General features: G+C 46.9%; 1 protein-coding gene across 3 annotated transcripts in view; it reads left to right on the forward strand.

The window, feature by feature from the left end:
* Positions 1 to 12,544, forward strand: part of NKAIN4 (sodium/potassium transporting ATPase interacting 4) — a gene marked incomplete at its 3' end in the record, with an annotated part of 104,558 nt that extends 92,014 nt beyond the window's left edge. Inside the window, exons 6-7 of one of the 3 annotated variants that reach the window (XM_081196754.1) lie at positions 6,690 to 6,774; positions 9,265 to 12,544. In XM_081196754.1, the coding sequence (XP_081052880.1) occupies positions 6,690 to 6,774; positions 9,265 to 9,274 (95 nt within the window). Of the gene's footprint in view, positions 1 to 6,689; positions 6,779 to 9,264 lie in introns of those variants that run through there. The other 2 variants (XM_081196756.1, XM_081196755.1) reach the window with 2 other exon arrangements.
* Between the last annotated feature and the right edge of the window lie 3,627 nt (positions 12,545 to 16,171).

Here is a 16,171-nt window from a genome sequence, read left to right on the forward strand (position 1 = left end):
AATCAATGTCTGCTTTCAACTTTTTGTGGTTTTTCTTGTACGGATTTATGTTTCATAGCTGTAAACCGCTTTGATATATTTTTATGACAGTCTATAAATATTCATATAAATTAACAGAGCGCAGTTCTGGCGCACCTCTCAGGTGGGCACCATTGCAGCCCCCCCCCCTTTCTTGCTTTTACGTACTTGCCTTTATGTAGATTTTGAGAAGCCCAAAATGAACATTTCAAGTCAAAATGGAAGCTGGCCAGTGTGTGCAAGTCTACACTTTTTTTTAAAGATCTGTGACTCCACCTAGCTCCTTGCCACTCTTCGCAGTGACTGGTCAAGCTACAGGCCAGTTCATATTTTCTTTTCATCCATCCGTTTCCTGTGTAGCAGTAACAGGCTTTAAGCTTTCCAGTCAGGCCTCTCCCATTGCACATATTTCAAAAAGTAGATGCCATCTTTCAAAAAGTAGATGCCATCTTTCAAAAAGTAGAAACCAGGACACCCCAAAAGTTGGTGAGTGTTATGTACTGATAATAATAAATTTTTATTTGTACCCCGCCCTCCCCAGCCAAGACCGGGCTCAGGGCGGCTAACAACCAATAATAAAAACAAGTTGATTAAAATACAAATTAAAAGATTATGATACAACATTAAAACATTAGGGTGCAATCTCTTCATAGGAGGAGAAAGGAAAAGGAAAGAGGGGGAGTGAATCAAACTGATTCTAAGCCAAAGGCCAGGTGGAACAACTCTGTCTTACAGGCCCTGCGGAAAGAGATCCGATCCTGCAGGGCCCTGGTCTCAAGAGACAGAGCATTCCACAAGGCCGGAGCCAGTGTTGAGAAGGCCCTGGCTCTGGTTGAGGCTAATCTAACTTCCTTAGGGCCCGGGACCACTAGGGTGTTGCTATATATGGACCTGAAGGTCCTCCGTGGGGCATACCAGGAGAGGCGGTCCCGTAGGTACGAGGGTCCTAGGCTGTGAAGGGCTTTAAACCAGCACCTTAAATCTGACCCTGTACTCCACCAGGAGCCAATGCAGCTGGAAAAGCACTGGGTGAATATGCTCCCATGGCAGAGTCCCTGTGAGGAGCCTCGCTGCATCATTCTGCACCCACTGGAGTTTCTGGGACAGCTTCAAGGGCAGCCCCGCATAGAGCGAATTACAGTAGTCAAGCCAGGAGGTGACCATCGCATGGATCACTGTGGCCAGGTCGGGGTAGAGGATCCTCTGTTCGCGGCTGCAGCCGCAAGCAGAGAATCCCGGCACCGCCCGTATGGCGCTGGAGCGCCGGCACCGGCAAACCACTATGCACAGCACATGTGCGGTGTTGCTACATACGGCGCATGAGTCGTACGTAGCGACGCCTGCCCTGGGTGTCACGACGCCTTCGTCCGCCCCTGCTTATACGTAAATCCGGCACTGCCAATGGCTCATCTGGTTTAGCTTCCTGTCCTCCTGGTGAACACCTATGAGAAACCCACAAACAGGACCTGAGCTAAACTTTAAGGCAGCCTGGTCTTTATGTATTGCGCTTATTCCTGGAGGACTGTGCTTTAGGGTTGCACTGTTTAAAGTGCTTAGCTTGGGCTGCACTGGGCCCTAAGTGTTTATTGGCTGGCTCGGCAAGTATTGCGGCCAGGTCACTAATCTCCTGTTAAACAACGCATTAAGTTCAATTGCTGTAAGTGGCTGTATTTATTTCGAGTAGAGTAGTGCGAGTGCTTTTCCAAATTCTGGGGTGGGCGGAAAGAGCACTTACTCCAGCAATCTCTCTTTGAAACTGTCTAAAAGATGTGTTCTTCACGGTGGTTTTATTGATCAGCGTTGCGTCAGAAGCTGGCCTTTAAATTTACGACGCTCTAAAATGCCTGTAATGAACAGCTTGAACCACTTTCATTGCCACCCCCTCTAGTTAGGCTAATATATCTGTACTTGGTCGAGAACTGAGCTTAGGAAGATGCTAAGATACTTTGCACGTTACTGAAGATGTTGACTAGCAGGTAGGAGAGATGTTGTGTTTTTTTCTTGGGGTGGGGTGAGTCTATGCTAGTGGTAGCCAACTTGATACTCACCAGATGTTGGTACACTAGCTCCCATCAGCCCCAGCCAGTGTGACCAATGATGATGAAAGTTGTAGTCCAATAACATCTGGAGGGTACCATCTTCTGAAGGGATTGTCTGGTCCTCCAAATATTTTTAGACTGCAACTCCCATCATCCCTGACCATTGACCTTCTTGGCTGGGGATGCTGTTGGAGTCCAGTAGAAGAAGAAGAGTTTGGATTTGATATCCCGCTTTATCACTACCCAAAGAAGTCTCAAAGCGGCTAACATTCTCCTTTCCCTTCCTCCCCCACAACAAACACTCTGTGAGGTGAGTGGGGCTGAGAGACTTCAAAGAAGTGTAACTAGCCCAAGGTCACCCAGCAGCTGCATGTGGAGGAGCGGAGACGTGAACCCAGTTCACCAGATTACGAGTCTACAGCTCTTAACCACTACACCACACTGGCTCTCAGTAACATCTAGTTCCCCACTCTGATTATAGACTTAAAATCTATCATTGTTGCTTGAGCATAAATAATAATAATAATATTTTTTTTATTTACAGCCCGCCCTTCCCTGTTCAGAAAACCGGGCTCAGGGCAACAACAAATTTAAAACACTTAATTGATGCAACAAAAAAACAGCATGTGCTTAAGACATGAAATCTCCCCAAGGGGGCAACCGTTGAATTGATTTTGTGAAACAATCTTAGTGGCCAAATCCACTGGGAGATTAATTTTAAACAGTTACATAATCTGGCCACGTTCAGCTGGCTCGTTGGTAACCTCAAGACTTGATTGCTGCAATGCACTCTGTGTGGGGCTGCCCTTGTAGGTGGTTCGGAAACTGTGGTTACTGCAAAATGCTGCCGTGAGGTTGCTGCCTTGAGCTAACTGTTGTCAAAATAGTACACCTTTGTTGAAGCAGCTGCACTGGCTGCTAATATGCCACCAGGCGGGGTTCCAGGTCTTCTTACTTGCTTACAAAGTCCTAAACAACTCTCCCCATCAACCTCTTTGCCAAGCTATTGCCTTCTATGGTATAGAACCTTTTGGAGGCACAAAGAGATCCTAACATTTGCCTTCTGGTCCCAAGTAATGGGGCTGTCAGTGTAGGGGGCTATTTTAACATGAAATTCATTTAACTCTTTGCTCCAACCACGTGTAATTTCAGGTGTTTAAGACCTGGGTGTCTACCCACACCTGTTCTGAACGAAAACCCAGAATGAATGGATTAATAATTAAAGACACGATTAAACCATTAATCATTAATTAATTCTTGCCCGCCGATCATCTTCCGATGTCCTACTGTTATTCTAACTGTATTATTTTGGGTGTATGTTTTACACTTACTTTTGGTTCTCTGTACGCTCCTCTGATATTTTATAACTTTGATGGTTAGCCACCCTGAGCCCGGTCTTGGCTGGGGAGGGCGGGGTATTATTATTATTATTATTATTATTATTATTATTATTATTATTACTTGAGCAATATATATATATAAAGAGAGAGATGGAGAAGAGAAAAGTGGGAAATAATTTGTAATTTGATCAACCAAAACCCCCACTTACTGCTAGAGAGAAAAGCTGGATTATCAATTTTGGCTGTGGTTTGGTTAAAGGATTTTGTGGTTTTAGAATATATAGTTTGTTTTAAAATAACTATGGCTATATATTTGCAATAAAAGGAGTAACTTTGATGGGGCGTAGGGAGGAGGTCGATCAGGCTAGGTGAGGGAGGGTGAATCTCAAGAGAAAAGCCAATAAAATAAAAAGAGATGTCACCGAGCTGGCGGGGGGAGAGTGATTTATTGAGAAATTCAGAGCAGCTAATTTCAGCGCCCCCCCTCCCACCACCCCCAGCAAATCCTTTCCCCCTCCCCTCTTCCGGCATTCCAATTCCGAAATGCCAGCCTCAATAATTAACACTGACAAACCATCAATATTTCACACGCTCAGCAGTAGAGCCTTCCAGTGACCTGAGCCAATTTGAGCTGCCTTTTAATTTTCTCCCCCATTTGTGGGTTTCTTTGAAAACACTCCTTTGCTCTGGAGCAGGAAGTCGTTATAAGCGCAGAGGTGCCTTGCCAGGCGCTAACACAATTTGCGCGCCACTGTGGGGTGGGGGTGGGAGGCGGAAACAATAACGCAACCCGCTATTCACACTTTACTCAGTTTGGGAGTGATAGTTCAACGACTGGGACCTGCATTATAATGTTGCAGCATAGAGTTGGCCTGTTCAGGGTTTCAACTGGCCACCCGTCCCCTTTCCCAGGATACTTGTTGTTGCCATCTGTCTGTCTCAATAGACAACGGAGTGCGCTTCTGGGGGTGAAGTCAAACTGCTGTTTTAGCAGCACCAAAGTGCTGGGGCACAAACTTGGGCAGTGTGTATGGAGGTCCTGGGCTACCCAGATGACATGACCCTCTTCTCGGCCTCACTGATGTGGTCCAAAGGAGAGTAGAGCAATATGATTGGCACCAGCTTAGCAGCAGGAGTTGCCAGAAGGAGGCATACAAAACCATCCAACCATCTTAGGAACTCCATTCTGGGTTTGCCCCTTAACCTTTCCTTCTCCCGAAGATATCCCACATGGCAGCAGAGGTTTAGGCTCAGAGTTTTTCTTCCCAGGTTCCTTCCCAGGTTGATGGGCCCCATCTGCCCCTCACTTCCCTCTACAGCACATACAGAAACCACCTTCTTGACCGTTGGACCCACTATTGCTCCTGCCCGCTCAATCCACCAGAGCCTGTTTTCTCATGCAGGGGAAGTCCCTAAGTCACTGAGAGTTTGAAACCCATCGGCCACCCTCACTTAGCCAGCCAGTCGAAGCCATTTCCAGGGGTGTGACGGTTGTCACATGTTGGCAGCTTCCAGGGGCCACAGGTGACAGCTAAGTGCAGGATGAGGACCAAAGGTGGACAAACTGTTCCTGAAGCACCATGACATGTTCCCCCACCAGAGGTACTACCCCTCCTCTAGTACCCCACACACCCCACACAAATAATAATACCTGAAGGAGCATCTCCACCCCCATCGTTCAGCCCAGACACTGAGGTCCAGCGCCAAGGGCCTTCTGGCGGTTCCCTCGCTGCAAGAAGCCAAGTTACAGGGAACCAGGCAGAGGGCCTTCTCAGTGGTGGCACCTGTCCTGTGGAATGCCCTCCCACCAGATGTCAAAGAGAAAGCCCTTGGAGCTTAACCTCAGTGTCTGGGCTGAATGATGGGGGTGGAGACACTCCTTCAGGTATACTGGGCCGAATTGTGCCTGAAAACGTATTGGGAGCCAACGTAGGTCTTTCAGGACCAGTGTAATGTGGTCTCAGCGGCCACTCCCAGTTACCAGTCTGGCTGCCGCATTCTGGATTAGTTGTAGTTTCCGGGTCACCTTCAAAGGTAGCCCCACGTAGAGCACATTGCAGTAGTCCAAGCAGGAGATAACCAGAGCATGCACCACTCTGGCAAGACAGTCCATGGGCAGGTAGGGTCTCAGCCTGCATACCAGATGGAGCTGGGGATGTGCTTGTGGTGGGCCAGAGGAACGAGGACTTCAAGAGCTGCTCTCAGACTCCAAGGCCTCTCAGACCTTCCTGCAGCTGGGCTGGAACCCCAAACCTTGAGCCACTGCATCACTGTGATAACTGTGGAAAGGAAGCAATTCCTTTCTGGATTGTTTTACTGGTGCCTGACCAAAAGAAGTATGTTGTGGTCCTGGACGGTTGTTCCATCCTGGAAGTCCACATTGCCAGCATTTCCATTTTCAGTGTTTGTTTATTTTATTGCATTTATATCCCAAGGAACTCAAGTTGGCGCATGTGGTTCTGCCCCATCTCATTTAATCTCCCACAACAACCCTGCAAAGTAGATTAGGCTGAGAGGCAGTGATGGGCCCAAGGTCATCCACTGAGCTTCATGGCTGACTGGAGGATTCAGACCCTAGTCTCCCACGTCACAGCCCAAGACTCTAACCACTACACCACACTGACTTTCTTGATAGGAGTTTGCAAGGAACCCAGGGAACAAACTAGCTAAAGCTAAGGATGGTTAAAGGTAAAGGTAAAGGGACCCCTGACCATTAGGTCCAGTCATGGCCGACTCTGGGGTTGCGGCGCTCATCTCGCTTTATTGGCCGAGGGAGCCGGCATACAGCTTCCGGGTCATGTGTCCAGCATGACTAAGTCGCTTCTGGCAGTGAACGGAAACTCCGTTAACCTTCCCGCTGGAGTTGTACCTATTTATCTACTTGCACTTCATGCTTCCGAACTGCTCTGTTGGCAGGAGCAGGGACCGAACAACAGGAGCTCACCCCGTCGCGGGGATTCAAACTGCCGACCTTCTGATCAGCAAGTCCTAGGCTCTGTAGTTTAACCCACAGCACCACCCGTGTCCCTTAAGGATAGTTACGTCCATTTAATTTCAGTGGAGGCGAGTGAAGCCTGTCCTTTAGTCTCCCATTGAAATCACCAAGGTGCGCATACACTTAAATTTGGCAGGATTCTGCCCTAAGGCTTTGCTGGTGAGCACCTTTGCATTTGGTCTTTTCCGCACACACTCCTCACCCTTTGGTTTACTGTTTGCCATCTTCACCCTCCTTCTGTTTTGTTTCAACCACACCATTGTTTTATGCATGAGTTTTGGATTTTCTTTCTTTCAGTTGATTTCATTGGTGGATTTGACCCATTCCCTCTCTACCATGTCAATGAAAAGCCCTCCAACCTTTTGTTCAAGCAGACATACCTGTAAGTATGGGCCCCTTCAGACGTCTTTCCGATTGTGCATTCGGGATGATTTGTGCTCAGGATGATAACCGGGGCGGATATATGTGGACTCTCTGCTTTGTGCCTGCAAAGGTTTCAGGGTGGACATACTGCTCTGTTTCAAATTGGGTTCCCTGCTGGATTCCTGCAACAAATATTCCCAGGTCTGTTTTCATCCTGCTTCTGTTAAGCGATAATGCAAGACTGGCCCTCCAAACATCAGTAACGCTGCAACATTGGGGAAACATTGGAGAACAACTTAAAAAGTCGAATGATGTTTGTACCCTCCAGTATAAATCCACCACGAATACCCCATTATGATTGGAGACTGATCATAGCAGGGAGGCCAAGGTAAAAAGGTAAAAGGTAAAGGACCCCTGGGTGGTTAAGTCCAGTCAAAGGCGACTATGGGGTTGCAGCGCTCATCTCACTTTCAGGCCGAGGGAGCCAGCGTTTGTCCACAGACAGTTTTCCAGGTCATGTGGCCAGCATGACTAAACCGCTACTGGCACATGGAGGACCATGACTAGTGCCAGAACACACAGAAACGCCGTTTACCATCCTGCTGCAGCAGTACCTATTTATCTACTTGCACTGGCATGCTTTTGAATGGCTAGACTGGCAGGAGCTGGGACAGAGTAACCGGAGCTCACTCCATCGCGGGGGTTCGAACCGCCAACTTTCCAATCGGCAAGCCCAAGAGGCTCAGTGGTTTAGACCACAGCACCACCCACGTCCCTACAGGGAGGCCAACAGTTAATTCTGATTTTATGTCCCTCCTCTTCCCTGTTGAGTTCTACAAGGGCAGTGCTAAGACTTAAGGGCTCATCTGGACTGCCTCTTGTTGCAAAAACTTCCAAGGCATGGATGGTCTAAGGTTCTCTCCCTCAAATCCTGGGAGAAGCATATAGCCATCATGACCACAAGAACCTAAGAAGAGCCCAATGGCACGTCTAGGCCAGCACCCTGAAGTGGCCATCCCCTTTCAAGGATGTCAAAGTTGGCGGCCGTCACTACGTCTTGTGGCAGAGAATTCTGTAAGCAAACTGTGCTCAGCGTGAAGAAGTTCTTGCTTTTGTTGCTCCGAAATCTCATTTTGTGACTGGCGCCAACAGTTTGCAAAAATGGCCTGAGGTCAGCTCTTAAAACGCCAGCACCTTTGGGTTTTGTTTTTGTTTTTGGTCCGGAACTGCATTTCCCCCCATTCTGTCACCGTGTTTAGATTGATGGGGCAAGAGATTAAATATTGATTTCCAGCACTGTAGGTTTTGCAAGGAGGGAATATGCAATGCCTCTGGAGGATCCGAGGCAGCGCCTTGATTTACTAATCCAACAGAAGGAAGCTTAAAGCTGAAGTAGAACAAAATGTACTTGGGGGGGGGTCTCTTTTGTGTGTGTGTGTGTGTGTGTGTGTGTGTGTGTGTGTGTGTGGTTGGGTTGGAGGTGAAGTGTAGATTCAAAGGACAATCCTATGAAGGTCTACATGGAGTAGGAGTGTCCGGGGTCCATGTGTCAGTGGCAAGCTGGACCAGAGACACACAGGGAGGGAGGCTGGGGAGGAGCGTTGGGGCCTGGGGAGATTCCTGAGAGGTAGAACAACAGGCATTTTTCTAGTAGTATTAGTAATAAGTAGCATTTTCTGAAGATACACCTCTTTACCCTAGCCTGAGATATGTGCTTCAGGACCCCACCTTATTCTGATTTTAATTCGGAATTTTAAAATGCTGTAACCTTTCCTGGGACATACCAGTGAAAACCAGATGATACATTTTAAAACGATAATACCACCTGCCTAATTAGTGGTACATGCAGGCATGCAGACGAAGAGTCCCACAATCGCACAGAAACGTGTTCAGAATTCAGCACCTCAGTAACCTCAACCTGCACTTGTTTCTCGGTTGTTTGCTGCTTAAAAAGTTACCAGTCCTCAGGACTGCAATTGTAATGTAGAGGGGCCATGCTGGGTGCACTCTCTGAAAACGGTATGGAGGCTGAGCAGGATTTCCAAGGGACGAGAGGAAGGAGTTTCATTGGCCTGCATAGCTCCTTGACTGCCATCTTTGCCCCTCCCCATGCTCATTCAACACACACATGCTGAATTTACATATTGCATATTTCACATATATGTGTTTTTGTTTAAAATATATTTTACATAAAAATTTTCTTTTAAAAAAAAAAAACCAAAGGCAGAATTCAGGGTGTTTGAGGGGTGCGGCAGAGAGAGAAAGGTTCTTTCTACAATATACCATGCCCTGTTAATGCCTTACTTTACTCAATTTAGATACTCTTAATGGGAGGAGGGTATTTGAGGAAAGGCACCCTGACAACTGCCTTTAAGTATGTGCCATATTCTGAGTTCTCATCTGATGTCTTTCCTTCCTTCCTTCCTTCCTTCCTTCCTTCCTTCCTTCCTTCCTTCCTTCCTTCCTTCCTTCCTTCCTTCCTCCCTCCCTTCCTCCCTTCCTTCTGCAGGCCTGCGTAAGTGACAAGGATCCAGACTCTGTACAGACTGAAACCATCCATCCAGATTCCCCAAATGCCAGGTGTCCCGGATGCAAAAAGATGGGAAACTACATTCCACTTGAAAGAACACAAAAACACCGACACACATGCAGATACGCACATACACAACAAGATGACTGAACTCCGACAAGTGGGCATTCAGGCCCAAATATCGTTTTGCTGGCCAGCCACTCATGCCAATGTCTCTTCAATGTGCTAGCTCATTAGTGGACTTGCAGGTTTTGCTGTGAATGAATGAATGAATGAATGAATTGGGGAGGAAATACTGTTTCCCTTCCCCACACCACTCCATTGAGAATCAGAAGAAGGTATTTGGAGAATCTCCACTTGACTCTGTAGCACTCACTTTTCATTAGGAGCGCCCTTGAGTGCGGTTCACTTCCAAGGTATCATTGCTTCCATTTCCTTGTGACAAATGGACTGATCCAGTGGAGATTCAGATAGGTAGGGTGGAAGATAGGGAGGCCAACAGTAGGTGGTGCTAGAGAGCTTAGCTGAACCAATGACTGGCAGGGCCAACTAATTATGCATTTGTCCCTACCCTCTTTTTCTACAGTTCTTCCCACTCCCCCAAACTCCAAACCCACTTCAAACTGTTTCACCTTACCGTTTCCCATAATGGACAACGTGTTGGTTGAAGTTCCTTGGTGGTGGTTGTTTTTTTAGATGTCATAGGAAAACTATTTAGAACCCAATTCTATGTTATTCTGTCTCTCTGTACCCTCATCCATTAAGGTCTGCAGAGATGTGGAGAACTATGATGTCCTTCAACCCAAGCAGGCATGACCAATAGCTAGGGATGATAGGAGCTGTAGATAAGCTATATCTGGAGGACCAAAGGTTCCATCCATATGGTCTATTGCTTGGGTGGCTACCTGGCAAACCCCTTTGCTGGATCCGTCCTCCAAGACTATTTTTAGCTGGCTTTCAGTGGGCCTACCTCGTTCCAACTGCAATGCTGTACAAAGCTACCCCACGGTTTCAAAAAGGTGGTGAGACATCAAGTTTCTGCACTTGTAACAAGACATCCCACACTTAGTAGATCTCCACAAACATATAGATCGTCCGTGGATATCATGGGCCATGGCAGATTTCTCAAGCCCTTCATGCTAGAAGGATCCCGAGATTGATCTTTGCCCAAATGTTTTCTTTATCCTTGTGGTCTTATAAAGGGATTAGATAAATTCATGGGTGGCTATGTCCTTGATAGCAGCTGTCAGTCATGTCGGCATTCCTCCAGGCTCAGAGACAGCTTGCCAGTGAGTTTCAGTTGCTGGGGGGCAGCAGAGAAGACTATTTCCTTCACGTCGTGCTTGGGGGCTGTTCAAAGGCCTCTGATCAGCCAGTGTGAGCAAACAGGATGCTCAGCTAGAAGGACATTTGGACTGACTTAAGCAGAGCTCGTACGCGGGTGGCGCTGTGGGTTAAACCACAGAGTCTAGGACTTGCTGATCAGAAGGTCAGAAGTTCGAATCCCCGCAACGGGGTGAGCTCCCGTTGCTTGGTCCTTTCTCCTGCCAACCTAGCAGTTTGAAAGCACATCAAAGTGCAAGTAGATAAATAGGTACCACTCCGGCGGGAAGGTAAATGGAGTTTCCGTGCACTGCTCTGGTTCGCCAGAAGCGGCTTATTCATGCTGGCCACATGACCCAGAAGCTGTACGCCAGCTCCCTTGGCCAATTAAGTGAGATGAGCACCGCAAACCCAGAGTCGGCCACGACTGGACCTAATGGTCAGGGGTACCTTTACGCAGAGCTCATCTTATCCCATTGTCCACAGAAAAAGTCACGTGCCACATATATTGCGGCTGAGAGTTTTCTCCTGTTCTTTCGCTTCTGTATAACAGCCCCCTCCCCAAACCGATGGCTCCATCTCCCACCCTTTCCCACTGTCTCTACACTACTTCCTCTCTACAATTCACACCTACTCCATGCCATGTCTACCTGCTGCCTTCCATCCTCATCCCAGAACACAATCCCACGCTGAAGCTGCTGTCAGGTCTCCTTCAGTTGTCAATACTTTTTCGTTTCCCTCTCCCCCCCCCCCAATTATTACTTTTTGGATCCCATGGATGCCGAAGCAGAGCAGAACATTTTCTGGTTAACACACACATGCACATTCTCCTACATCCGCTCTCTCTCGATTTGCAATCATGCCCACCGAGAATGCCCTTTGTGCTAAATGGGGACGGGGAGTCGACTTTGTTACACAACTTGACCACTTGCAAAGGTCTGAGCTCTGGACTGTTGTCTGCAAAACCAAGTGGCCTTTTGAGAATACTGATGCATAGCAAGGCGGCAAGTGTTTCAAGCAAAAGGACGCCTCTCTGCAGAATTGCTCCGTCTGCTGTGATGCTAAGACCCTGCATCTGTCATAGGCAACCCACATGTGCCTTTAAAAATAAAAAGTTCATCTGCAACAGTCATATCGCAAGGACTTTCCAGATGCTAAAAAGGAGAAAGGAAGACGCTTATTCTTAACATTCTTCTCTGGGGTTGAGAAGCCAGGCGACCGATGCTCAAATATGACACTGTGTGAATCGGATTGTGGGCTACCTAAGAGCCAAGTCAAGTTTCAGGACTCCCTTCTTCCCAGCCTTGCAAGATAGCTATGCCCTGCCTCTGCCACAGCTGGAGGCAGGGATGCTTCTGAAAACCAGTTGCTGGAAACCACAAGAGGGTACAGTTACTCTATGTCCTCATGTCCTGCTCACTGGTTTCCCACAGGCATTATGGTTGGACACTGTGAGAACTGGATGCTGGACTAGACGGGCCATTGGCCTGATCCAGCAGGCTCTTCTTATGTTCTTAAGAGTGAAGATCCACACGTGTGTCCACAGCCCACATTCACAGGCAGATAGCCTCTCCCCTCTCCATTAAGCCATATAACCTATAGGGTTATGCTAGTGACCATCAGCCATGACTTGCATGCCTGCACCTCTGAAGAGGACCACAATGGTCCAAGGAGAAAGCACGAAGGAAACACACAAGCAAATCATCGTACTGGCACAGGACGCAAGGGTGCCAAGGATCGGGACCACCATTCAGCCCATTGCGTTGGTTTGGTTGAGCAGACATTTCCATGTGATCTGGCCTGGTGATCTGTGAAGGGCTCCATGGTGGAGTCCTCTAGAAGACAGTAGGAGGTTTTGGTTCGTTTGTTTTTAATTAGCATGATTCTCTCTGTTCTTTGTTACTGTTCTAATAAATTAATGCTTTAAATACACAAACCTTATTTGACTTGTCCATCACTCAAGTGTTTTTTGATCAGACATCACAGATATTGTCTTCTCCTGTTCCCCTCAAGGACGGTGACAATCCTGTTCTCCATAGCACAGCTGAGAGGGAATAATTGCTAGAGAGGGGAGGAGGCAGATATATTGCCATTTGCAATTTTTTCTCTGATTGGAAATAAGGCTACATGAGGATTCTGGAATCACCTTGCCACACAGCCAAATCATTTCTGTAAACATCCTCAGTTGAGCTCAGTTCAAAATCAGTTTGGTATTTACTATCTTTCTTGGATAATTCTCAGGGTGGGGGTGGGGATTCACCTTTCCCCCAAGCGCTCTGTTGGCTGATGAGTGATGATGGCACATGTGCATCTCATTACATTGCCCCTTGGAAATTGTAGTTTTCAATGCACCCGTCAAAAAATAACAACATACCAGGGAACAAAATTATGTTATCAGTGCTTCTACCCTCCCCCCAAGGATCTCAGGGGGTCTCTTCCCTTTGGAAAACAACTGGTGAGCTCTTCCCTTGGATGAGTTTAAAACTTTTCTCATCCTCAGAGCCCTTCTGAAATCTGTCCATTTAATCAGCCTTGTTTCCCCCTTAATCCCTCTATCACAATCCGTGTAGACCAGTGGTGGCCAAACTTGGCCCTCCAGCTGTTTTTGGACTACAACTCCTATCATCCCTAGCTAACAGGACCAGTGGTCAGGGATCATGGGAACTGTAGTCCCAAAACAGCTGGAGGGCCAAGTTTGGCCACCACTGGCGTAGACAATACTGAGCTCTGTGGACCATTGGTCCAACTCTATATAAGGCAACTTCCTGTGTTCCTACCTTCAGTTAACCTTTTCCCTCATTGACTCACTGCTGAGGTGGCTAGGCCCAGAGTTGCATCCTTTTCCTGTGCCTTAAGCTGCTATAGAAGGAACACGGGTGGCGCTGTGGGATAAACCACAGAGCCTAGGACTTGCTGATCAGAAGGTCGGCAGTTCAAATCCCCACGACGGGGTGAGCTCCTGTTGCTCGGTCCCTGCTCCTGCCCACCTAGCAGTTCGAAAGCATGTCAAAGTGCAAGTAGATAAATAAATACCACTCCGGCGGGAAGGTAAACGGCATTTCCGTGCGCTGCTCTGGTTCACCAGAAGCGGCTTAGTCATGCTGGCCACATGACCTGGAAGCTGTACGCCGGCTCCCTTGACCAATAAAGCAAGATGAGCACCGCAACCCCAGAGTCGGCCATGACTGGGCATAATGGTCAGGGGTCCCTTTACCTTTTTAAGCTGCTATAGAGCAAAGGTTGCCCACAGTCTTGGTCTTTACTCCTTTCATTTTTTGCTACTCCATCCTTGATCTTTTCCTACTTGGGACCCTTGCTAAATGTGCCACCCACCAAGCCTTGATCCTTCTGGCTTATTGAGTGTCTCTCCTCCTCATGAGGGGAGGTTTTCTTGTCTATCTGCCTCTCTCCAAAGCCGACCTTTGAGCTGGTAATCAGGGAGCTGTTGCCACAGACACTCCTGGCAGGGTTCTAAACCCGGTTGAGGAAATAAGAGAATTGGCCCAAATGGAGTACAGACTCGCCAATCAGCAAGCTGTTTCTGATCAGTTGGTCTGGGCATGTCGCTTCTCAACTAGCAAGCCAGAGTCAGGAGCCAATATGAAATACGATTGTGCAGTCATCTACAGAACAGCTTCATGAAGCTGAATGCTGGCTGATGCTTGATGAGCAATGTCTCTAAATATGAAACTCCCTAATTTGCAGTTCCTCAAGCAATATGCAAACACAGACATGCTTCCAATTTTGCACTTCTAATTTTACTGTACGGTTCTCCAACCCAACGATACACAGAATGATGTGTGCATTAGGGGGAAGCATGCATACGAACATAACAGGCTAAGTTGCGGGAAATTGCTTTGGAAAAAATGTATTAAGGGAAACTGCATACTGTATTTACTCAAATCTAATGCTCAGCTTTTTTGGTCAAATTATGTTGTGAAAATTAAGGTGTGCATTAGATTTGGTGGCACATTTACGTTTGCCAGTAAATACTTTTTTGGTTCCAAGGTTCTAAAATTGGAGGTACACTTTAGATTCGATGGCACATTAGACTCAATTAAATACGGCATAAAATTGTGTGTAGCAGGATAAATATGAATTTAAGTGCTGGGACATGAGGGCTTTTCTTGAAAATATATCGCAAAATGAAGCAGAACTGTGGAGGACTGAACATAAACATTGGCAAAAGGAGAAACTGAGAGAAACCAACATTAGCAGATCAACCCATCCTGAATGTTGAGCCAGGAAATATCTCCCTGGGGAAATGGCACTTGATCTGTAATGCACCCAAGCATTTGAAGCTAGACGAATTCGTATTCTGAACCAGGCAGTAACAAGCCATGAATGAGGCTGCTCAGGTAAAGGCGCTAGTCTTGTTACTTTGGTACCAAAAAAAATTGGGCCGAATGAATGTTTTTCAGCAGACAGCATCATGAGCGTGCTCACACACAAATAAAGTCACAAAATTGCTCTATCACTGTAGTAGAGAAGTTGCAAAGTGTTCACTGTAAGCACATAGGATGGAGATGAAATTCGATTCTGATCACATTTAAATGCAAATCGATAAAAATTGCACTTTCCAAAACATGAGAATTGAAACACAATCATTCTTCAAAATTTGCAGTTGTCTGAATTTTGCAATGCAATTCTCAAACCAAACAATGATTACAAACATGCATATATTAGATGTGCATAAAAATGATTATATTCATGAAAACAAGATACAAAAACAAATTAGATTAGGAGAAATTGCTTGCAAAAATGTGTATGTTAGTCACATTCCCTAACCAATTCCCCCAACCCTTCTTCGCAAGGCTTAGTTTCTAGACCTCTGCTCATCTTGGTTGCCCTCCTCTGCACATGTTCCAACTTGTCAACATCCTTCTTAAATTGTGGTGCCCAGAATTGGACACAGTATTCCAGGTGTGGTCTGACCAAGGACACAGTATTCCAGGTGTGGTCTGACCAAGGCAGAACTGAGTGTTGCTATTACTTCCCTTGATCTGGACACTAGACTTCTGTTGATGCAGCCTAGAACAGCTGTCGCATCACACTGTTGACTCATGTTAAGCTTGTGGTGTACTAAGACCCCTAGCTCCTATTTCCTCCACCTACAGGCAGCCTCTATACCCTTGCCTTCTTAATTTAGCTTTGGGGGCATCTTACCAGAACGGAATGCAGTTTTGCCCAAGTGGCACATAGTAATCTGCCTTACACCAAGTCAGAATACTGGCCCATCTATCTCAGTATGATCAACAGTGACCAGGAGCAGCTCTCCCAAACTTTCAGACAGGGTGACACTGCCAGTTCTACCTCAAAATGTCAAGGGTCAAACCTGGGACTTCTGCATGCACCTCAGCTGCTCTACCCTGAGCTACATCATAAAACAATAGTGGTATTGATCTAGGGCAATGATTATATATATAACCATTTCTTTCTCTCGCTTCTGGACTAAGTTCATCATCTACAGAGGCGGCTTATTACTAGGCTGATGCTGCCCTCTCCTGGAAAAAAGCAGATTAAATGCACTCATGGCTTCCCCCTGCCCGTTATAGCAAAATGC

The sequence above is a fragment of the Podarcis bocagei genome (genome assembly GCF_964188305.1).
Source record: "Podarcis bocagei genome assembly, chromosome: 5".
Taxonomy (NCBI): Eukaryota; Metazoa; Chordata; class Lepidosauria; order Squamata; family Lacertidae; genus Podarcis; species Podarcis bocagei.